This window comes from Pristiophorus japonicus, chromosome 14, assembly GCF_044704955.1.
Source record: "Pristiophorus japonicus isolate sPriJap1 chromosome 14, sPriJap1.hap1, whole genome shotgun sequence".
NCBI classification, from domain to species: Eukaryota; Metazoa; Chordata; class Chondrichthyes; family Pristiophoridae; genus Pristiophorus; species Pristiophorus japonicus.
In genome coordinates, this window is record NC_091990.1 from 145961279 (window position 1) to 145986172 (window position 24894).

Consider the following 24894-nt stretch of genomic DNA (forward strand, 5'->3'; position numbering starts at 1 on the left):
CTCCAGGTACACCATTTAATTTAGATTGCAGCTTTGAATTGGACTCTGAATTGACCTGGCAGGTTTTGATTACAGCAAATGGGATGTGAATGTATTTTAAATAATGCTCCTAAATATTTGGGCTAAAATTCCGTCCTCACTGGGTCCATACGAAGTGCGCACGGACCCGGCGAGGCCTCGCAAAAGTTGTTTTCGAGGTGCAAAGCGCATGTGCCGAAAACCAGCTTTTCCGATCTAACGAGATTTCTCTTGACAGATCCTCCGCATCACTGGGAGATGGACATCCACGTGGGAGAGGTTGGAACTCATGCCCAGCAAACGTCCTTCAAACTTTTACACCTGGTAAAAGCAGGCACATAGCTTACTTTTACCAGCGTAAGAGTTTTAAAACATATAAAAATTTGATTTAAATACACAACCCTGTTAAAACACTTTTTTTAAAAGTCCAAAAATATATTTTTCTAAAACATTTAATTAACTTTAATTTCAATTGATTTTAAACGTGAGTTTTTTTTATTATTTTGTTTCTTGTTTTAGGGGTTTATTCTCATTGATAGTAATAGGAACTTGTAAAAACGGAATTCCCATTATTATCTGAATACTGCAGTGATTGGTTGTCCAGGCCCATGTAACTCCAGCATTTTCGTACGTACGGGTCCCTGTACGTTACGCATCGAATGAAGGCCTCCGACTGGAATCCAAGTCGCTTCCGGGACCACCAGGTATTTTCGTAAAAGAATTTCGGGGCAGAGTCGTTCATCCGAGGGAAGACTCTTACCGGAATTTTAGGCCCATTATAATTTGCACCTCCCAGTTATCCTAAATGCAACTGTCTTTTGCAACTATTTTATTCATCACTTTCTGTTTGGTATAGTTTTTTTACATATGTAAAACAGTCTTTAACACTACTGAGTTATAATTTGTACTAGTGTCTGGTTTACAAAGCAACACTGTAGAGGGAAAATCTGCAGCTTGAAATTATTCAGCTGATTACATGTATGTGTACTTAAGACTTTGAGTACTTATTTTGAGAAGTCTTCTCTCTTCCCTTGCTTCCCAAACCAATGAGTAGAAAAGAATGTTTTTTTGACCAACTGTTTATAGAATCATAGAAATTTACAGCATGGAAAGAGGCCATTTCGGCCCATTGTGTCCATGCCGGCCAACAAGAGGCTATCCAGCCTAATCCTACTTTCCAGCTCTAGGTCTGTCGCCCTGCAGGTTGCAGCATCCAAGTACTTTTTAAATGTGGTGAGGGTTTCTACCTCTACCACCCTTTCACCCTCTGGGTGAAGTTTCCCCTCAAATCCCCTCTAAACCTTCTACCAATTACTTTTAAATTTATGCCCCCTGGTTGTTGACCCCTCTGCTAAGGGAAATAGGCCCTTTCAATCCACTATATATCTGGGCCCCTCATAATTTTATACACCTCAATGAGGTCTCCCTTCAGCCTCCTCTGTTCCAAGGAAAACAAATTCAGCCTATCCAATCTGTCCTCTTAGCTAAAATTCTTCACTTCTGGCAACAGCCTCGTAAATCTCCTCTGTACGCTCCAGTGCAATCACGTCCTTCCTGTAATGCGGTGACCAGAACTGCACACAGTACTCTATCTGTGGCCTAACTAGTGTTTTATACAGTTCAAGCATAACCCCTCCCTGTTCTTGCCTTTATTAGCCGAGGCATAGAATACAAGCATTCCATATGCCTTCATAACCACCTTATCTACCTGGTCTGTTACCTTCAGGGATCGAAGGTCCCTTTGTTTCTCTACACTTCAATGTCCCACCATATAATGTATATTCCCTTTCCTTGTTAGCCCTTCCCAAATGCATTATCTCACATTTCTCTGGATTAAGTGCCATTCGCCACTGTTCTGCCCACCTGACCAGTTGATATCTTCCTGCAGTCTACAGTTGTCGTCTTCATTATCAACCACACAGCCGATTTTAGTATCATATGCAAACATCTTAATCATACGCCCCATATTTAAGTCTCATCATCATAGGCAGTCCCTCGGAGTTGAGAATGACTTGCTTCCACTCTAATGCGTTCTCAGGTAACTGATGAGTCCAATGTGGGACCTACAATCTCTTGTCACAGGTGGGGCAGACAGTGGTTGAAGGAAAGGATGGTCAGGGAGCCTGGGTTGACTCACGCTCCTTCCGCTGTCCAAGCTTGGTGGTTTCTTTTTCTCGGCGATGGGACTCGAGGTGCTCAGCGCCCTCCTGGATGCTCTTCCTGGTCATGGGTCAGGGATTCCCAGGTGCCAGTGAGGATGTTGCACTTTGTCAAGGAGGCTTTGAGGGTGTCCATGGAAGTGTTTCCTCTGCCCACTTGGGGCTCGCCTGCCGTGTCGAAGCTCCGCATAGAACGCTTGCTTTGGGAGTCTCTTGTTGGGCATGCGGACGATGTGGCCTGCCCAACGGAGCTGATCGAGCATGGTCAATGCTTCGATGCTGGGGATGTTGGCCTGGGCGAGAACACTGACGTGTCTATCCTGCCTGCGGAGGCAGAGTTGGTGGTACTTTTCCAGTATTTTGAGGTATCTGCTGTATATAGTCCACGTCCCTGAGTCATAGGGGGCTGGGTATCCTTACTGCCCTATTGACCATGAGTTTGGTGCTAGATTTGAGGTCCTGGTCTTCAAACACACTCTTCCTCAGGTGACCGAAGGCTGCGCTGACGCACTGAAGACAGTGTTGGACCTCGTCATCAATGCCTGCTCTTGCTGGTGGTAGGCTCCCGAGGTATGGAAAATGGCCAACGTTGTCCAAGGTCTCGTCATGGATTTTGATAATCGGGGAGGGGGGGGCAGTGCTGCATGGCGGGATCAGGTTGGTAGAGGACTCTTGTCTTGCGGATGTTTAGTGTAAAGCCCATGCTCTCGTACGCCTTGAAGGTGTTGTTGATGGCTTGGAGTTCGGCCTCCGAGTGTGCGCAGACGCAAGCGTCTGCATACTGTAGTTCAGTGACAAAGGCTGGGATGACCTTAGATCTGGCCTGGAGTCGGCGGAGATTGAACAGATTCCTATCTGTTCTATAATTTAGCTCCACTCCAGTGGGGAGCTTGCTAAGGGTGAGATGTAGCATTGCAGCAAGGAAGATCAAAAAGAGCGTTAGTGCGATGACGCAGCCTTGCTTTATCTCAGCTGCCCTCAAAAGTTTGTCACCATCCTCTGTCTGCTCCACGATGACATGCAAGCTGTGATATTGACCAATGGATCCACCACCGACCCAATTCAAGTCTAGATCATTGATGTATACCACAAAAAGCGAGGTACCTAGTACCAAAACCAGCATTAATATTCCAAATGCTTAAAGATTGTGCTGAAAATCTGAAATAAAACATGAAAATGCACAGCATGACATTAGGCCTTGGATCCCAATTGAACTAGGGCTCTTTTGCCTGAGGAATTACTGTGCTTCAGTTATGCATGACATATGGTACATAACCAAATGAAGATGAGTTGTTTCTGTTCTGTGGCTATCTCTGCATATTTGACTCGTGCAGGGTAGAATGGAAGAACATATAGAATCATAGAAAATTACAGCATAGAAGGTGACCATTCAGCCCATCATGCCTGTGCCAGCTCTTTGAAAGAGCTGTGCAATTTTCTCTCCTTGAAGGGGATGTAGCAATCTTTATACAGGTTGAACCTCCCTGATCCGGCACCCTCTGGACCTGGCCTGTGCTGCATAAGGGATTTTGCCAGACAAGGGGAGGTCATGTTAAATTGGATGGTACAGGTACTGAGCAAGGATATCGGGGCTGGGAGTGCGGCAGAGAGATCGCGGGAAGTGGGGGGGGCGGGGGGTTATATAGTGGAATGTGTAAATTATGCAAAAGTTACAGTACAAGATCTGTATTAGTTGTTAAAGTGTTTAGCGCTTTACAAGGTTGTCTGTGCTTCCCTCCCCTGCCACCCCCCCCCCCCCCCCCATCTCTGTCTACCTGCGTTGATTTCTTAACTCTCCAAGGTTTTTCTGTGTGGACACAAGTGGCCACATACACTGGCCTAATTAAATGGCCAAAACAGGTGTAGGTGGCTGGTAACGCCCCCTTTTGAATTGAACAAAACACTAAACTTTAAAAAAAAAAAATCCCAATTAACTCACTTACACTGGAGCAAATTAAATGTGCAGAATTGCAACTTTTAAGATATTCCAGAAAAATCAAGTTGCTCCAAAAAAAAAACGGAGCAACTCCTGGAGAAACTTGGGCCCATATCCCTACTTGCAAGGGTGGCCACCTTCTGAGGCCACTGTTGGTATCGCGCTGAACAATGTTTCTAGATGTGAGTGAGCATGATATTCTAGACCTGTTATTTTTGAAAAGCTAAAATAACTTGTCTAGAAAATTTTTACCTATTCATAACTGAATTCTGAGTATATGCACTTCCTAATGGAAGTGTCTGTGCTGAGCAGAATCTTAACTTTTGTTTTAATTAAGTTACATAGAATGTATGTGGTATTGAAATATGTTTGTAATGTTTGAGAGTTGAATATTAACACTAATTTCATTAATGTGATAAGCATACCAAAAATAGTGAGCAACCAAAGGACTAATGAGAATGAAGAACTTAAAGTAATATCAGCAGAGGAAAAGTACTTTGAGAAACTAATGGGACTAAAAGCTGACAAATCCACTGAACCTGATGGCCTACATCCTAGGGTTCTAAAAGAGGTGGCTGCAGAGATCATAAATGCATAGGTTGGGATCTTCCAAAATTCTCTAGATTCTGAAACAGTCCCAGCTAATTTGAAGCTTTGCAAATGTAACCCTGCTAACTACAGGCCAGTTAGCTTGACATCAGTCGGTGGGAAAATGCTGGAATCCATTGTTAAGGAAGTGGTAACCGGACACTTAGAAAATCCTATGACTAGGCAGCGTCAACACTGTATAATGAAAGGGAAGTCATGTTTATTAAAACAAATTTATTTGTTTTTTGAGAATGTAACTAGCAGGGTAGATAAATGGTAACCAGTAGATGTAGTGTATTTGGATTTTGAAAAAAACATTCAATAAGGTGCCACATAAAACGTCACGCAAGATAACTGCTCATGGGGTTGGTAATATATTACCGTGGATAGAGGATTAGTTAACAGGACAGAAAACTGAAGGGATAAATGGGTTATTTTCGGCTTCGCAGGCTGTAACTAATGGGGTGCAGCAAGGATCCGTGCTTGGACTCAGCTATTTACAATCTGGTCCAGGGTCGCGCTGTGCATCTTGATGACTGGGGGGCAGTGCTGTGTGGCGGGGTCAGGTTGGTGAAGGACCTTTGTCTTACGGATGTTTAGTGCAAGGCCCATGCTTTCATATGCCTCGGTGAAGATGTTGATGATGACTTGGAGTTCAGCCTCTGACTGCACGCAGCCGCAAGCGTCATCTGTGAACTGTAGTTCGACAAGAGGATGCGACGGTCTTGGATCTGGCCTGGAGGCAATGAAGGTTGAACAGGTTCCCACTGGTTCTATAGTTTAGTTTCGTTCTGGAGAAATACCACCAACGATGTCTCCAAGATCCTACAAATCCTTTGGGAGGACAGACGCACCAACTTTAACGTTCTCGACCAGGCCAACATAGTCAGCATTGAAGCACTGACCACACTCAATCAGCTCTGCTGGGCAGGCCACAGTTTGCATGCCTGACACGAGACTTCCAAAGCAAGCACTCTATTCTGAACTCCTTCACGGCAAACGAGCCAAAGGTGGGCAGCGGAAATGTTACAAGAACACCCTCCCTCCAAAGCCCCCCTGAAAACATAGAAACATAGAAACATAGAAAATAGGTGCAGGAGTAGGCCATTCGGCCCTTCTAGCCTGCACCGCCATTCAATGAGTTCATGGCTGAACATGCAACTTCAGTACCCCATTCCTGCTTTCTCACCATACCCCTTGATCCCCCTGCTGCTGTAACCACTCCAGCAGATAATCAGAGCCTTTCTTAGCGTCCATCATTAAAACTGGAAAACTGAGGCTTGAACCATTCAAATGTTATCATTTTCTCTCTTCCTTCTCCCACCTTCCTGGATTTCTGAAACAGGGACACTGGGCACAGGTGTATCCCCTTTACCATCAGGTGAGATTTCCTTGTTGACTTTACACACATTATGCACTGTAATCACAGAGGTCACTCATCTCCACAGTCCTCACACCATAGACTTGTAATGGATTGTTGAAGTATTGAGCCACATAGACCAGGAAGGACCAGAGTTCAATCTGCAGCACTTCTCAGTGAGGGCAGATATCTACAAATGTCACTAGTGTCTATGGACAAGGGATAAAATCAGACAGGCTGACAATGCAACATCCCCACCGACACCTGGGTGGAGGAAGTGCATCCGGGTGGGCGCTGAGCACCTAGAGTCTCGTCGCCGAGAGCTTGCAGAAATAAAGCACAGGCAGTGGAAAGAGCATGCGGCAAACCAGTCCCACCCACCCCTTCCCTCAACAACTCTGTCCCACCTGTGACAGAGACTAAGGTGGCTGTACAGTCCAATAGGAGAACCAAAGAACTCATGGAATCGAAGAATTGCTTCCACTCTTAACAAGAGACTGCCTATGATTTAGTTCCACTCCAGCAGGGAGCTTGTTGACTGAGGTGGAGCATTGCAGCGAAGAAGATCGAGAAGGAGGTTGGCGTGATGACTCAGCCCTGCTTGACCCCAATCCGGATGTTGATTGGGTCTGTAATGGATCCGTTGGTCAGGATCACGTTGTGGAACAGGCGGAGGATGGCAACAAACTTTTGGGGGCAGCCGAAATGGAGGACGACACTCCATAATCCCTCACGGTTAAGTGTCAAAGGCCTTTGTAAAGTGAAAGGCGGCCATGTACAAGGGTTGGTGCTGTTCCCGGCATCTCTCTCGCCGTTGTCGCGTCGTAAAAATCATGTCCATTGTACCCCGTGGTGGACGGAATCTGCACTATGACTCCGGGAGGAGCTCCTCCATACCTCCGGAGCCTATTATCAGCAAGGGTAGACGTAGACAACGAGGTTCAACACAGCCTCCAATGTTCCAGCACAGCCTTCGGCCGCCTGAGGAAGTGTGCTCAAAGATCAGGCACTCTACTCTGGCACCAAGCTTATGGTCTACAGGGCTGTAATGATGCCCGCCCTCCTGTACAGCTGAGATGTGGACCATATACAGTAGACACCTCAAATCACTGCAGAAATACTACCAACGATGTCTCCAAGATCTTGCAAATCCCTTGGAAGGACAGACACACAAACGTCCGTGTTTTCAATCAGGCCAACATCCCCAGCGTGGAAGCACTGACCACACTCGACTAGCTCCGTTGGGCGGGCCACATTGTTCGCATGCCCGACACACGACTCCCAAAGCAAGTGCTCCACTCAGAACTCCTACACGGCAAGCGAGCCCCAGATGGGCAGAGGAAACTTTTCAAGGACGCCCTCAAAGCCTCCCTGATAAAGTACAACATACCCACCAATACCTGGGAGTCCCTGGCCAAAAGATGCCCTAAGTGGAGGAAGAGCATCCGGGAGGGCACTGACCACCTCCTAGTCTCATCACCGAGAGCATGCAGAAAACAAGCGCAGGCAGCGGAAGGAGCGTGCGGCAAACCAGATGCCCCACTCTCCCTTTCCTCCAACAACTGTCTGTCCCACCTGTGACGGACTGTAGTTCCCATATTGGACTGTTCAGTCACCTGAACTCACTTGGAGTGGAAGCGAGTCTTCCTCGATTTTGAGGGATTGCCAATGATTTACAATGTGTCCAAGTTTGCTAACTAGACCAAGCTAGAGGGGAAAGTAAGCTGAGAGGTGGAACAAAGCCTGTAAAGGGCCATAGACAGGTTAAGTGAGTGGGCAATAAGGTGGCAGATGGAATATAATGTGGGGAAATATGAGGTTATTCACTTTGGTAGGAAGAATAGAAAAATAGAATATTTTTTTAAAGGGTGAGAAACTATTAAATGTTGGTGTTCAGAGAAATTTAGGTGTCTTAGTACAGGAAACAGAATTAGCATGCAGGTAGAGCAGGCAAATGGCATGTTGGCCTTTACTGTTGGAGTACAAATGTAAGGAAGTCTTGATACAATTGCACAGGGCATTGGTGAGAGCACACCTGGAGTACTGTGCACAGTTTTGGTCTCCTTATCTGAGGAAGGACATACTTGCCTAAGAGGCGGCGCACCTTGGTTTACTAGATTGATCATAGGATGAGAGGGTTGTCCTAATGAAGAAAGATCGAGTAGTTTGGACCTATATTCTTTGGAGTTTAGAAGAATGAGAGGTGATCTCATTAAAGCACACGATTCAGAGGAGGATTGACGAGGTAGAGGTTGTTTCCCTTGGCTGGAGAGTCAAGAACTAGGGTGCATATACTCGGGATAAGGGATCAGCCATTTAAGACTGTGATGAGGATTTTCTTCAATCAGAGGCTTGTGAATCTTTGGAATTCTCTACCCCAAAGTGCTGTGGATGTTGAATCATTGAGTATATTCAAGGCTGAGGTAGACAGATTTTTGGACTCCAAGAATCACTGGATATGGAGATAGGGCAGGAAAGTGGAGTTGAGGTGGTCGATCAGCCATGATTTTGAATGGGGGAGCAGGCTCGAGGGGCCATATGGCTAACTCCTGCTCGTAATTCTTAAGTTCTTGTGTAATACATCTGATAGTAAAATTTACATTACTACTTATTCTCTCTCATCTTTGGTTTGTGTGCTAAAGAAATACTGTTGCAATCATGAAGTCTCATGTAGTTCACATGTTAGTAAGTGGAAGAGCTTCCAAGGGAATTTTAAAGTGTGATTTTATGGGACTGTTGCTGGCATTAACTTGGATTCTCGAACATTTTTCACTGAACTGGATTTACATTCTCCATGAATGGAGAAGAGCATTATCGTGAATGTTTACAAGTGAATGGAACCAAGGCTGATGGAAGCAGGAAATATATTTATGAATTACTCACTTGTATAAATGGAAAATACAGGCAAGGTTTGTGAATGATCAAAGTTCCCTGTGATTTGGTGCTTTTAAACTCATTTTACCCATTCTTGATGAGATTGTAGGTGGCTTTTTAATATTGTCAATAGTCCTCAGTCCCTTTCTTTCCAGCTGTAGAAATGGGTGCTGTCTTTTTTTTAAACCTACATAATTATAGGCTGATAGAACATTACCTGGTTTCAATTTGAAATAATTTAACTGTTGAAGTTGTTGCAAGAGATGACGTCACTAAAAGTAAACAATGGTAGATGGACAATCTGGTGAAGTTAAAATGACATGCCATACCTTTTTTAGCTTACTATTGGTTAGTGCCATCGTGAAGATTAAATCACAAGCGTATAAAAATAGTTCACCTGGTTGTAGGAATATGGCTATCAATAAACAGCTGTTCAGAAAAGGTCAGATGCTGCTGTATGTGTGCAATATTTGAAATGGCTGAGCATTTTATAAGCGCAGTATGCTTATGTGGCTTTTTCAAGACATTTCTTTTCATAAACACCCAGTGTTCAGGGCTTTATCCTATAAAGTATACTTATTAAACTGGCATTACATGTCAATTTAGGCCTTGTTCAAGTGTTATAGGCACATTACCTTCCAGCATCTGGTTAGGTTTTTGGACAAATGTTCTTGAATGCATGGTATACAGTAGCTTTAGTGTAGTGAACAGTTTATCTTACAAGCCTTATTCAGAAGTGCGAAAATTCATCCTTTACTACTTTTCACAAACAAAGTAAGTCTCGTTTTACTTTCAATTATAAATAGAAGCTATTGTGATGAGTATCATGTTATGTGGTGCATCTACAATGGGATTTTGGTGTGATCTTTCACACACTTGAATATTTGAACTATACCAACTGGTGAGATTCTGTTTTCTCAATGGACACATAACTGCTGATGGAATCTGGTGTATGCTCAGGCCTGGAATGCACTGACTCCTGCCAACCGTTCTTTAAATGAAAATGATTGTTAACTATTTTCAACAGTATGAAATCTGTATTGGTGGAACGAAAGCAAATATAAGTGGCTGAGCAGGTGGGTTGTTATTTTGTCTTGCAGTATAAACCACCCAATATGATTATGGGTGAGTGAATTGAAGGCAAGTTTTGATGTCAAATAAATTCTTGCCACTTAATGGGCCCAAGTTTCGGGCCGCGCCTAGAACGGCGCAGCTCCGACCTGGACGCCCGTTTTTCGCGCCATAAAGTGCGCCTAAAAAATACTTACCAATTCTCTGGCTCCCTGCAGGTCCTCGAGCTTGGCGTGGCGCAGCACAAGCTGTGGGGGGGTGGAGCCAGGTCCCTGCGCTGAAATCAGTGCCGGGACCTCTGCACAGGCGCGCTACAGTTGGCGCGCATGTGCAGTAGCTCCAGGTGCCCAAAACTGTGTGGGAGGGGCCCGAAGCACGCAGCCCCTAGCCCTGGCCGAATGGCCTCACTGGGGCTGCGTGGATCAGGCTGCACCTCCCACGCCCAGCTCCTGCTTCCTCCTGACCTGACCCCCGGCCACTGACCTTTTTAAATCAAGTCTTGGGCTGGGCCCGGCCCCTCCCCTCCCTCCCTCTTTCCCCACCCACCCCCCCCCGCACTCAGAAAAACAGACACTGACAGACAGAGAGAGGCACACACGACAGAGATAGAGACACACTGGGGGGGGCCCCGTCCCAGCACGCTGTTGGAGGGCTCCCAGTGCTGCAGTCGGTAAGTAGAAAATGTTTGTTTTATTTGATTTTTTAATTTTTTTTATGTATTTATCATTTTATTGATGGCTCTTTATTTATTTGTAAAACTGAAGTGTTTAATGTTAGTAAACTTCCCTTTTAAACCACCCCCCCCCCCATTCCCTACGCCTGATTTGTAACCGCCTGATTTTTTTAAGTGTAGGCAAGGTTTTTCTGAGCGTACAGAAATCTACACTTACTCCATTCTAAATCACTGCCTAAACTTTCAAAACGGGCGTAAGTGGCCAGACAAGCAAACTGAAACTGTTCTAACTGACTAGAACTGGAGCAAACTAAATGCCGAGAATTGCAATTTCTAAGATACTCCATTCTAAACCAGTTGCTCCAAAAAAACAGGAGCAACTCCGGCTGAAACTTGGCCCCAATGTTTTGGGAAGGTATTTATTCCTTGTTTGCTTGGATATGGGGAATGGAAAATCATATGGATGAGAGTCCCTTTAAGAGCTTACTCATTGTAGCTTCATGATGCATCTAATTTTTCCCCAATCCTTACACGCAAGGCATGTCGGTAAATCAATTCCCAATTCTTCCATCGCATGGTGCATCTATTAGAATATTTTGAAATAGTTTAAATAGTCAAGTATCCCAGCTTTGTTCCAGCATTTTAGCCAGAGATTCAATGTGGCGAAAGGTGAGGGAGCGGTGCTAGAGGGAAGTTTTTCATCTGAACAAAACTAGCTGAGCCATGAAAATCGGGCAGAGATAAGGGGTGCAGTTAAGACAACACCATACCAAAGCAACTGATTGCCTTAGCAGTATTTCAGTGCCGTCAGTCAGTACTATGGAGGCCTGCCAGGCCATAAGTAGAGAGACTGGCCTATGCATTTGAGTCGAATAAACAAAGTATAAGGCAGAATTTGAGGATGTGCAGAAACACCTCAGCATAAAATCAGCTTAGTGGGATATTGTTATGAGTACATGCAGCTCAAGGTAGAAGAATAGTACAGGTTGAACCTCCCTTATCTGGGACCTGTCCTGTTCTGGATAAGGGATTTTTTCCGGATGAGGGGTGGTCATGTTAAATTGGATAGTACAGGTACTGAGCAAGGGGATATTGGGGTTGCGAGTGCAGCAGAGAGATCGTGGGGAGGGGGTGGGAGGGCGGTGGATCGTGGGGTCAGGCCAGTGATTGAAGGAGTCCAGTGACGAAGGACTTCAATTTGTTCATGTCGGAGTTCTGTGCATGCGTCACCCGGTGGCCGGGAATGGTTCTGGATGAGGAGTGGTTCTGGATAAGGGAGGTTCAACCTGTACAAGGGTAGAACCTGTTCCCTCAGTTGGTGCTCGCGTGGACAGTCTGAAGTCCTTTCACCTTAACAGTAGCCCTACAAAGCTGCAAGTCTGATCACCTTGGACTTGATGAAGGAAGCAGCTTGTATTAATTGCTTGTCATTTAAGGTAATGTAGAACAATACTGTTATTAGTCAATGTATATTAAAGCTTGTTTAAACCCGCTCGGCCTGTATCACGCAGTTTATTATTGCAGGACTAACAACCCTTTGTTGTGACCGTAACCGTCGGAAATCTGCCAACAGCACCAATTGGCTAATTTTGAATTTTCTTCCTTTAATTCACATCCACTCTGCATAATTGTAATTATTAACACCATTGAGTGTCTACCTGTGCCAATTTACATCTTCAATAATTAGACATTTGAAAATCATCAATGAATAGTAGGTTGGAAAGGTTGTGTTGCTTTTAAAATGTTATTTACCATTACAGTTTAGATACTTAAACATTTGAAACTAGCTATTTTGTTTGGGAAATTATCTAAACAATTCCTAAAAGAACTGAGGTGTAGACCAAGTTCATGTAACAGCAATTTGGTTCATGTACCTTGAACTAGCTTCTTCTGTTCCTTCAAAATGGTGTAATTCTGCAGCCATTGAGTAAGTTGTAGTGTGCATAAATATTCTTGTGTCTTCCAGAAGAACAGTTCCAAGTTGAAACAAAGACTATCACAGTGGATTTTGGAGAAGGAGCTGAGATCTACAAGATTATTGAGGCTGGTCTGGCTGGACTGGAGATAGGTGTCCTGGGTATGTATTGTAGGATAAAGTAGTTGCAATTCCTGACACTCTTGCATTTTTGTTGTAATGCCCAAAGCCTTGACTCTGGGTATAGTCTATATTTGCAAACAAAGATTTAATTATTTCTTAAAAATGGGGCATTGTTTTAAAACTATGGGATGTTATGCTTTGGTTGAGTTTCCTCCATTCACAAGATCTCACACCTGTCTTTCTCCACCACCCCATCCCTGCCACCACCCCCAGTCGGAAAGCAGTCTACACACAGCAGATAAAGTTCATTGTTTTATTCACTGAAAATTGTAGAATTGTAACAATCTTTGATTTTTTTTTTTCACTCTGCTTTGGCAAGCTTTTAAAAAATGTTGCTTTGTTAGTCAACACTGGATAAATTCATGGAGCAATTGGTAGGGCATCATTTTGAACTTGGCATGTGTTAGTGATGTCGCAAATCTTCAAACTCTTTTAAAATAGACATTTTTGCCAGGCATAAAATGTCAAAGCTGATGCATGAAAACCAGAAAAGGCTTATATGTGACTATCTTGTTTGGAAGGCTGTCCTGAAGAACAGGATTTCTCATGCTGGCTGCATCAACTTCAGAGAGGCTTCAAGTGCCATCGAGGAGGTCAGATGGAGAATAGATATAGAGGCAGTGATTACTCATGTGATCAACAGACCCAGTGACACCAATCCTAACTTTCATCTGGGGAGGGAGATGTTGGGGTCCTTGGGATTACCTTGCTTTACATCAATCACAATTCTGTTAAATCTCCGTTTTCTACACTGCTTTCTATCTATGATCAGTTAACACCCGTAGCAAGTGTGCAATTTAAATGTCCATGGGCTAGAATTTCCTAACAATCCGCCAGCGCCTGATTGCCACCCAAAAAAGGCTAAGATTCCCAAGATTATCACCGGTGAAAAATCCCCCCCCCCCTCAAATAAAATGGGCGTTGCACCCCGATTCTCAGCGAAAAAGGTGAATTTTGGGTCGATAGGGCGGTTCTTAAAAAAAATGGGCGATATTTAATCAATTTACCCCGAGGAGGGGAAAAACACTAAATATTTATTCAAGAAACATAACACACAAAAATCATAACATTCTTCAGACCCTTTTAACTTAAATCACTACAGCATCATTTTAAAATAAACAATTACTTACCTTTTTCTTAGAGCTACTCACCTGCCGCCCAGCTCCACTGATTCTCGTGGGCGTTTTTTTATACTTGCCTATGGGACACCGCTGAGCCAAACATCACGCCATGACGATCTGTGGACGGTGCACGCTAGTGATCCGCTCCCCAGCGGTACTTCGAAACCGCCAGCGTAACTCAGATGGGCAGTTTCTCGCTGACCTGGTTATTACCCAAAATGGTCAATACCACCGGGCGGTGAGCCAATGCAAATTCTAGCCCCATGTCTTTGACCAAAAATGCAAAAATAAATTGGCTGCAGGCACAGATTTCTGCTTTGGTCAGAGTTTTTGAATAGCTGATATGTATTTGATCCCAATTGATATGTCTGCTCACGGCAATTCCAGTCTTGCTGACAACACTTTGTAAAGATTAGGTGGTGTCAAGGAGGCATTGCTGCCCTGCCTAAGCGGATAGTTCAGGTTTGTCCAATTGGCCACAATTGCAGATCCAACATTGGTGCTCAAGGAGACATCAACAATGTGTGATACGTGGTAGTTGCTGCTATATTTGCTTGTCACCAGGACTTGACAGCTGGATGGACAATCTTGTGTCCGAGCTGTTTCAACCTCTGCTTGCGTTATCTGAAATTACTTGGGTTTGCAAAAATAGTTGCAAGATTTTATTTGAGTTGAAGGGTTCTTTAGCCTGCATGTCTTGATGGTGAACCCACTATGTCTTGTTTTTTATCACGCAGATTACACCCACCATGTCATTTCTACCAACGTCTGATTGTTTTATTCAGCAATTAATGAAGTCACATGCTGTTTAAAATGGAATATTTTATGTACAGCTTAAATAGCAGTACAATGATGTGAATTTCTTAAAGGAACAGAATCTCTTGATTCTCTTCTTTCACCTTTGCATGTGGGATGATGGCAATATTGTATGTGAACAAGACTGTATGGACATAAGGCGGCCCGGCCCGGAAATCGGCACGGTCCCGGCTTGCAAGGGGCCATTAGAGGGGGCAGTGTGTGGCAGCATGCTGCTGCAGGGAGCAGCGCGTGCTGCTGCAGGAGGGCGACGGCTGACTGCAGTGCGGGCAGGTACAGCAGGAGTGGCGAGGTCGGGGCAAAGGAGCGGCAAGAGTTCATAGAGGGATGAGGGCCCAGGAGAGGCAAAAGTCCGGGGTCCAGAAGAGGCGAGGGCCCAGGGGCAACACTGACCAGCCCACACTGCGATGTGTGTGTGCACTAGGTCCGTGCAGCAGAGCTGGTCTCCAGTCGTCTTGGTTAATCCTTGCTACTGGACCAAGACCTAGCTCTGTCAAGCCCGTATGGTGGCTGGTGTGCAACGGCCACCACAAGTTTTTTTTAAAATCCATGCACAGGCATCTTCCACCCTTCAAGAGATCCAGAATATTAGGTCCTTCATCGAAGCACCCTTTTCGGCATGGAAGCAAGTCATCCTTGTTTCGAGGGACTGCCTATGATGATGATGATGATGATGATCGTACATAAAGCTTTGACTCGTGGAGCTGTTCATAAATCAGTGATTCCTTGTTGTGAGAATGATGTTGGCTTTTCGGAAAGGAAAACTCATGTAAGCTCCATGAGATCTGTCTTTTATATTCATTTGAGTAACCAATGCCAGCTATCATGTCTATAGTTCTGCTTGCCAGTTGTTGTAAGCTATGAATGGAGTTAAAAACAAGAAAGGGGATATCTGATTTGTTCTCATGCCACTGAATCTCCATTCTCCTTTCCCATTAGGCAATATTGGCAATAATTTTGAATCAATTCAATGTAACCTAATGTATTTTAATTTTCTTCAGTGAACAATGTGGGAATTTCTTACAACTACCCGGAATATTTCCTGGATGTTCCTGATCTTGACAATGTAAGTGTTCTAATATTTGAGGTATTGATTTTTCTCTGTCTTTTCCCTCAAAGAAAAGTAGTGGGGTGGGGCAGTGGGGGGGGGGTGCTGGGTGGTGCAGCGCAGTACATTAAAAGCTAGCCCTTTTTATCTTTGGGATGGATTAAAGTTCAGCCCAGACTGATGCCATACAAATTTGCTCTCCGTACCAACCCACAGTACAAATGCTCCCCAAGGTTAGTGTTTGGGTTTGTATCTTCTATTGTCCTGTTATGCTAATACATGGTTGCAACAGTTTAGGGTCTACTGCAAATGCCACCTCTGATTCAGTGGAGTTGGTCAATCCCTTAACTGGTCTGAATGTCTTTTTTGGGAATTGACTTGCACTGCCCTGTATAATAGATGGGATAGGTTCTGGACCAATAGCCTCTTTCAATGAATGAGAAAGTTAAATTAGTAGTGTATATTTTCAGGTTTACTGTCTTAAACATGCATCAAATATGACTTGCATGTTTTGTTCCAGTTAGTATTTTGCTTTAAGCATTTCCTTCCAAAGAATGATTTTGGACTTTTTTCTGTTTATAATCTTGATACTACATCACCAAATAACAGTGAAGCTCACTTAAAAAGATACAAGTGCAGCGTTGAGAATCCGGGACCCTCGGGACTGATGCCTTTCTGGACCTTTGACGTCGCGAATCCGGAAACACCCGAGCCCAGGTTCGGATATTTCTGGATTTCGGAGCGTCAGAAAAGGGGAGAGGAGGGGTCTGCCAAGGATAGCTGATCGGGGCCGACGACCGAGGAGTCCCGAGGTAAGAGCAGCGGCGGTGGGGCGAGCAGGACGAGGACCTGAGGCTGGCGGGTCCGGATTCCGGAACATTTTACGGATTCCGGATGACCCTGCCATCGATCGTCCTGGATTACAGAACTCTGGATTTTCGACGCTGCACCTGTACCTAATAATTAAATGGCCCGTTTACCTCTTGGGATGAGTAAGCTATCACAACTCTAGCTGCTAGTTGCAAGAATTTTCAGCCTCCTGTGTGCCTGTAGTATGTGGCAAAGTGGAACCCTCCCCGCATCAATCGGTGGAGCACGTTGGGTTATCCTACTTGGAGCAAGTGACACTCAGCCTCTTGTCTGGAACTAGAGGAATACCAGGCGCACTGAAATGTTTTTTTGGAGGCTCATCCAGTTCAAACTGCCCCTCCTACCCCCAGCACAGTGACTCACCCATTGGCTGAAGAACAATGCCCAACTGACATGACCACTTTTAAACAGGCCCTACCTTCCCCCTCTAATGTATTTGCTTCCTGGGTTCTTTGCTGAAGAATTCATAGTAACACATTGCTATTGAGAACTAGTTGGTTTATTAGCAAAGGTTTAACAATCACACTGCACATTACTAGTTCAGCCACCAGGCTCACAACCACCTACTTCATCATGGATCCCCTGAACCCAACTAGCTGGGGTTTTATTCAGTCTTGTGAACATCACATAACTAGATAAGTCACTCGCAACTCAATAAATAGCTCTACAAACTGAGCATACTCAGTCTGTCCAGTCTCTGCTGGCTTTTTGGTAGACTCATTAAAACTAGTCCTTTGCCTTGCCATGCTCTCCATGGCTCTATATTATTCTTCAAATGTTTATCAATTTTCTCTTGAAGGATGGAACTGTCTCTGCCTCAAATACTCCTATGCTCCAAGAACATTCAGTATAAACACATTTCTCCTAATCTTACCATTTTCTTAATTTTAAATTACTGACCCCTCATTACTTGACTTCCCAACCACTGTTCACACTGTCAAAACGTCAAATCTGTATGAAATCTTCTCGTGTCCTACTCTGCTCCAATGGAAATGGGTCGTGTCTCACCTCTCCTAATTATAATTGCCCAGCCTTGACACCATCTTAGTGAATCTATGCTGTACCCTCTCTCTGGCTTTAAAATTGTTTCTATAATGGGGCACTCAAAACTCTGCATAATACATTTGACTGCCCTAACTAATATTTTCTTCAAGTCTTTACTCTTAATATCTGTACACAATTCAATAATTTTTTTTTAAAGCCCACTAACAGAATAAAATATCACTTCATAAATCCTTGTATAACTTCCAATTTACTCCCCTGCGCTATCGACAGCTCACTTGATGATCTTTACTTGGCTTGCCTAACTCCTATGCGACCCGCTTGTCCCTTAGCACGTAAGCGCAACTGTCAACATTGGGGCAAACGTCATCACTACTTTGAGACATCAAGGGCAGCAGAAGCAATGATGAAATCGATGCCTAAATTACTATTTTGTTTGCAAAGTGATTGTTTACTTAAATGGGCTATATGGTGAAGAAAACCACTTTATTCTGACGAGATTTGGGATGAAAATTTGTATGTGAGCAGCACCCTCAAGTGGTCAAATTGTATAAAGATTTGATGCAGTAGACATCCTGGCATTCATAGTATAGTGCATTTATCTTGCATTTTTTGTTTTGTATTTATCAACTGCAATTTTTGCATTTCTACTGAATGCTTAATATATTCAAATTTCTGAATGAATTGATAAAACAAGCTGCTGTGTACAAAGAGCAGTCATTCAAAATCCAACAGTTTTGCACATGTCTGCTGAAGTTTTTACAGCAAAAATGGAAATACTCTGGATTTTCTATTAACTTTTGCAGCAGAAATGGTGAAATGTGAGGCTGATGCTATCACTACTGTCATTTTCATTTCAAATGGTGCTTGAGTAGCATCTAACACAATGAAAGGGTCTGAGTTTGTTATTTTAATGTTACTTCATTAAAAAAAAAATACATTTCAGTACCACAAAAATAAATTAACAATCTGCAGGGGAATGTATGAAAATCCCATTTTCCAATTTCAAATGTACTTAATATGCTTGATCTGTTTATGAAAAGTCCCTTATTTAGCACGTGCTTGTGTCTGTCACACCTCCAATGTTTCACTTGAATGTATGCGTCACATTGGCACCTAATTGGCTTTCATATCATTTTCATAAAATGCTGAAGAATCGTGTGGTGTGTGGGTCGATTTGGGAGGGTGGTCCTGGAGTTGCAAGCACCAAGGATCTGTGAGGAAGTTGCAGGATATGGTTGTCCTGGTAGGTGTCATTGAGAGTACTGGAAAGAGTATAGAGGAGTAGGAGAAGAATGCTCAAACATATTTTCTGAAACCTAGTTCATTAATGTGGAGTTGAATTGCATTGTTTCTTGCTTCAAATTTTGGATCACAGTATTTTTTATTATATATTTCATCCATCCTCCCTGCCCTCGTCCCCTTCCTCATTCCTTCTTTACCAAGCCACTGGTCCCATTTTCTCTGCTTTCTCTCACTCTCTCTTCCTTCCCTCCTGCCCCCCCCCCCCCCCCCCCGGCCAAACACCACCTGCCTGCTCATGTCAGCTCTGTGTTTCATGAACCTAAAGATTGGACATGCAGTTTGTATTAAAAGCACTTTTCTGTATATCTTTCTAGAGCAGATTTGCACTGATTAGAGTTCTGCAACTTGTGTACTTGTCCTGTGTTGCGTGCACAATTATACCTTCAGAGCATTTGTGTACATCAGAGGGGGAAAAACACCAGTCCAAAAACACACAACTGTATAAGGAAAAACAGCTGTTCATGTCCGTAGCAGCATTTTGGAAGAGCCATGGGTATTCTGGATCACATACTAAACAGCAGAGCCTAATGCTAAACTCATTACTGAGCATTTAAGTTATACATGTTGGATATTTTTTTAATTCTTTCTTTCTCTTTCTTTCTCGCGCGCGCTCTCTCGCTCTCGCGCGCGCTCTCTCTCTCTTTTTTTTTCTCCCTCCCATTCACCCTGAGAATAACCAACCTAAAAGAACTATTTTTCACAGCTTTAAGCTACAAATGAAAATGTGTTCATGCTGATGTGTAGAGGACTGCCAATTTGAAGATACTAACATTTGGGGATGGGTTGGTAAATTTTATTCCCTTTTTTATATATAAAAAGAAAGTTCCACCTTTGGGGAAAGGTGTTGGGACATAGCTGCGGGCAGGACTAATTTTACTACACAGCCAGCATAAGCAGTTAATAGATTAAAAATATATAGATTAGCCAAATCTGAATGAAGGCCAAATTGGCACTTTTGCTGTGATTAATCAGTCTTTTATTACTCTGCATGAAATGTGTTGACCAGGCAGCTGAACAAAGCATTGAACAATCCCACTTCAGTCACAGAAGAACTCTGTATGGCATGGTGGACATTGGTTGGCTATCCTGGTATTTGTTACTATTTTTCACTTGTTAATATAGTAAATAGAGTCAGCTCTTCTGTTAATCTAAGTGCTCCCATTACTATAACATCCAGAAAGGAGATGTTAAATTGCTTTTCTGATGCACTAAAAGTTCATTTTTCTTCCTCAGCTTATCAACAAGATGCTCAACATCAACATTATGTCAGTCTGTAAGGTAAAACAAATTCAATTTTTCATTCTGTAAAGTTTTGATTCTATACATCTTTATATTTGAAGGTAGGTTACACCAATGATAAGCTTATTGATTTAAAATTGTTCTAAAAATGAGATTGTACCAATGGATTATCAGTTGGAGCAAAGTTCAAAAATAATTTGATAACTCATTACTTTCTGTTCTCACCAAGTTTTCTCACCTTCCTTTCCCACAGGCAGTGACTCAAGCTGGGTGTGGTTCTCTGGGTGTTAGCAGAACCCTGCTAATTCATTATTACGTAGATTATTTAAGGAAAGGCAGCATGCATTTGCTAAAGGCAAATTGAGTTTAACCAACTTGATTTGAGTTTTTTGATTAGGTAAGAGAGGGTTGATGAGGGCACTGCGGTTGATGTAGTGTACATGGATTTCTAAAAGGCATTTGACAAAAGTGCCAAGTAATAGGCTTGCCAGCAAAGTTGAAGCCCATGGAATAAAAGGCTGTAGCAGCATAGATATAAAATTGGCTAAGTGACAGGAAACAAAGTAGTGGTGAACGGTTGTTTTTTTGGACTGGAGGAAGGTACACTGATGTTCCCCAGGGGTTGGTACTAGGACCACTGCTTTTCTTAATGTATATTAATGAATTGGATGTGGGTGTACAGAGCACCATTTCAAACTTTGCAGATGACACAAAACTTGGATGTATAGTAAACAGTGCGGTAGATGGTGATAGACTTCAAGAGGACATGGGCGGACATGTGGCAGATGAAATTTAACGCAGAAAAGTGTGAAGTGATACATTTTGGTAGAAAGAATGAGAGGAAATATAAACCAAAAGGTCCAATCCTAAAGGGAGTGCATGAACTGAGACCTAGGGGTATATGTGCACAAATCATTAAAGGTGGCAGGGCAGGTTGCGAAAGCAGTTTTGTTTTTTAAAAAAAAAAAGCTTACTGGGCCCTCGTGTATGGAGTACAAATGTGTGGAAATTTTAATGAACCTTTATAAAACATTGGTTTGGCCTCAACTGGAGTATTTTGTCCAATTCTGGGCACCACACTTGTGGAAGGTCTTGGAGAGAATGCAGAAAAGATTTGAGAATGATTCCAGGGATGAGACTCATCAGGATAGACTGGAGAAGCTGGGGTTGTTCTCCTTAGAGCAGAGAAGATTGAGAAGAGATTTGATAGAGGTGTTCAAAATCATGAGGGGGCCAGATGGGGAGAGAAACTGTTCCCATTGGCAGAAGGGTTGAAAATCAGGTAGGACACAGATTTAAGGTGATTTGCAGAAGAACCAAAGATGACATGAGGAAAAGCTTTTTTACGCAGCGAGTATTAAGATCTGGAATTCACTGCCTGAAAGGGCGGTGGGGGAAGCTTCAATTGTGGCTATCAAAAGGGAATTGGATAAGTACCTGAAGGAAAAAGATTTGCAGGGCTATGGGGCAAGGGCAGGGGAGTGGGACAAGTTGAGGTGCTCTTACAGAGAGCTAGCATGGGCTCGACTGGCTGCCTTCCGTGCTGTAATTAATTCAATTCTATTCTATTCATGTGTAAGCCCACACATTGAATATCAGCAGACTTAACCACAGGGCTTAACCACAGGGGGGGCCGAACCCAATGTGGTTTTCAACTACCCTCCGGAACAGTGATCCAGTGGAACCTCTGCTTTTTGCCTTCTGCCAACTGAAGCTAATTATAGTTCCTGTACCCCTGTGCCAGCTCAGGTTGGTTAACTCTGCCTCAAGATACAGCATTTATTGAGTCTAGAGCCTTCCTGTCTTTGTGGCGCAGTTCGAAATAGTCTGTTTGCTCATTAAACCTTGGAGCAGGGTCGCATTCGTTTAATAGAACAGTTTTGGGAGAGAAGATAGATAAGTTTAATATTGAAGCATAACATTGTGTATATTTGCTCTTTGGAAAAGTGTGCTTCCTGTCAAAATTGTCAATTAGAACATCTAGGTTATTTTTGAAAGATTTGTATACAATATTGCAAAATTATCTCTCTTTTCCTTCAACTGTATTTTTGTATGAACCTAGGCCTGAGTCCCCCATTATAATGCATTTTTTTCGGGCATGTCACAGCATTGCTGAGGTTATAGTGAGTACATATGTATTTTGTCATTAAATTAATCTACAAGTGGTTGAGTAAGTCTCTGTCTTGCGTTTAAGTTCATGTTACAGCCTCAAGTCTATGTCTAGCATGACAAATCATCTGTCGCAATTTAATGATTCACTTAACCACTAAAGTTAATTATTCTGATTTGCTCCAATGTCCAGTTATCACTAGACAGGTAAAAGATCTAGTCAAAACTATGAATTTACAACAAGCAGTTACTGCAAAACCAACTGGTTAAATTATTCAAACTGTTTGTCGCATCAGCAGCCATGTTGCTTTCAGGTATGAATGCCTAACATTTATGTTTTGTAACATATATAAACACATTCAAAATTGTGAATCTTATCATAGCTCAACACATCCATTTTAGGTTGGCACTTTCTGCATCAACTTTCCTTTTATCTGGGGACTGTGGCTTGAGTTCTCCTGTTTCCACAGCTAGTAGTCTTTGCCTCAGTCTACCTTGGCATCATTTCCAGAGCTCTCCTCATACACTCTTCAATGCCTCATTTGAGGTTGTGTACCTGCACAGACCACAAGAACCCCTCACTGCCAGTTTGCACACGTACAATTCTGCCTTTAGAATTTCCCATTTCGTCCAGGATTGACCCTTTTATTTTCCTCTAGCAACCCTCTTTTTTTTTTCTCTTCCCCCACCCCATATGTTTTTTGTGGCTATTTGCTCATGGACCTGAATCTTGATCCATATGACTGTCTGATCCCAGACAGTTTCAGCTTTTTAAAAAAAGCCAAATCAGTTTGGAAAAAGTCAGCGGAGGTCAGAACAGATGTAACGAAGAAACAGAATTACTGGTGGCATGAGGCAATTGCTAGGAAGAGGCTAAAGATTTAAAGAAAACATAAAATACACAAGGCGAGGAATAATGGAAGGTAGTAAGAAAGGGACCAAGAGGGAGAAGTACTTTGGAAATAGAATCTAAATACTGGAATTTGGTGAAATCTTTTGACTCTTACTGGATAAGGACATGTGTGCCAGCAAGTAGATGGGAAGACACCACTTGCATGTGAAATGTGCTGCAATGGCTCTGAACAGTAGTTGAGGAGTCAAGAATAAGGGGCCATAGGTACATGATTAAATGCAAGAGATTTCAAACTAAAGGCAGGAGCCACTTCAGAGTTGAGGCCGTGGCATTCACTTCCGGCCTTAGTGGTTGAGGCAGAAACTGTCAACATTCAAAATCAAATTGGATAGGTGGATAAAGGAAAATTATTTGAAAGGATATGGGAACAGAGTGGGTAAATATAATTGCAACCATGAGGGGTAAATGCTGACATGGACTGGTTGGGCCGGAAGTCCTCTTTCGATGTAACTTTTTCATGCATTTCTATGATGTGATTGCAAATTCGAGGCCCAAGGGGGAGGGGAAAAAGAACCAAAATATTTAGCTGTCATTACATGCTGCTGATTGAGCTGTGAAGAAAACTTGCCCTTCGGCCAGTGTACCGGGTGCATACAAGTGTTGGGAATGGGATCATTCTGCTTTTATTAGTGGCAGACCCAGAAATAGTCTGTTTTAAAATAAGACGACTATCAAAATGCCCACGTTCCAAGGTCCTTACTGTCAAACAGGGTGAACAACCTTGATCTCTATATTTGGCCGTGTCGTCCAGACAGTGAGATATGAGGTTGGTATTACAATACAAATGAGGGAGAACACGCTTCGACCAAAGTTTAAACACTACTTTCATTCTGCAAGCAGTGCCACAAGACATCGGCTGGTAAATATTTGGTTTTTGTAAAGTATTCTGCAAAGGAAGTCGGCCTGAGAATTGCTTAATGACATTTTGAAAACTTTGTGTGCTTATGATTCCAACAGCTGTTAATTTTTTTTCATAACTAAAATCAGTTCAGGATAAATGGTCAATTTATTAGCGCTCAAAATTGACAAATCTAAACAATTTATCTATATTGTAATCAAAACTTTTACCATTATGTATATTTTTGACTAACTACTTAAACACATTATCTCATTACATTGTTTTAGGCCACTTAATATAATGTCCACCTTGACAAAATATCCCAGACATTCTACATTATCACCCAGGTTTTTTAATCTTGACCTCACTACAGTTTCCTTCAGAGATATGGGTTTCAATCACATTATCCACTCATTCTTTCCTGGAGTCAAGATTGGACACATTTTATGTCGTAGACCCTCCATAAAATCCGTTTTAAAGCAAAAGGAATGTTTTTAGAGCTTTTGCACATGGGGAAACGGGCATCTGTATTGAGTTGTAAAACATTTGTTGGGCAGTGGAATACAACACACAAACTTTCCTCTTGGGGCCCCGGGCTCAAAATTGCCCAGGAGTTGCTCCGCTTTTTTTGGAGCAACTTGAATTTTCTAGAGTATCTTAAAAATCCCCATTTTGCACATTCAATTTGTGCCTGTGTAAGTGAGTTCGTTCGGATTTTTAAAGTTTTTTTTTTCAAAAGGTGGCGTTACCAGCCACCTATACCCGTTTTGGCCATTTAGGCCACTTTGGACAGCTAATGGTTACTCCAAATTCACTTAGGCCAGCGTATGTGGCCACACAAAACTCTTGTGGCGTG

The 24894-nt window shown here is 43.0% G+C and overlaps 1 protein-coding gene across 2 annotated transcripts in view; it reads left to right on the plus strand.

The window, feature by feature from the left end:
• LOC139280139 (very-long-chain 3-oxoacyl-CoA reductase-A-like) overlaps nucleotides 1–24894 on the plus strand; it is a 213256-nt gene that overhangs the window by 100148 nt on the left and 88214 nt on the right. The window contains exons 4-6 of one of the 2 annotated variants that reach the window (XM_070899670.1): nucleotides 12649–12756; nucleotides 15716–15780; nucleotides 20173–20217. In XM_070899670.1, coding sequence (XP_070755771.1) covers nucleotides 12649–12756; nucleotides 15716–15780; nucleotides 20173–20217 — 218 coding nt within the window. Of the gene's footprint in view, nucleotides 1–12645; nucleotides 12757–15715; nucleotides 15781–20172; nucleotides 20218–24894 lie in introns of both variants that reach the window. The other variant, XM_070899671.1, reaches the window with a different exon arrangement.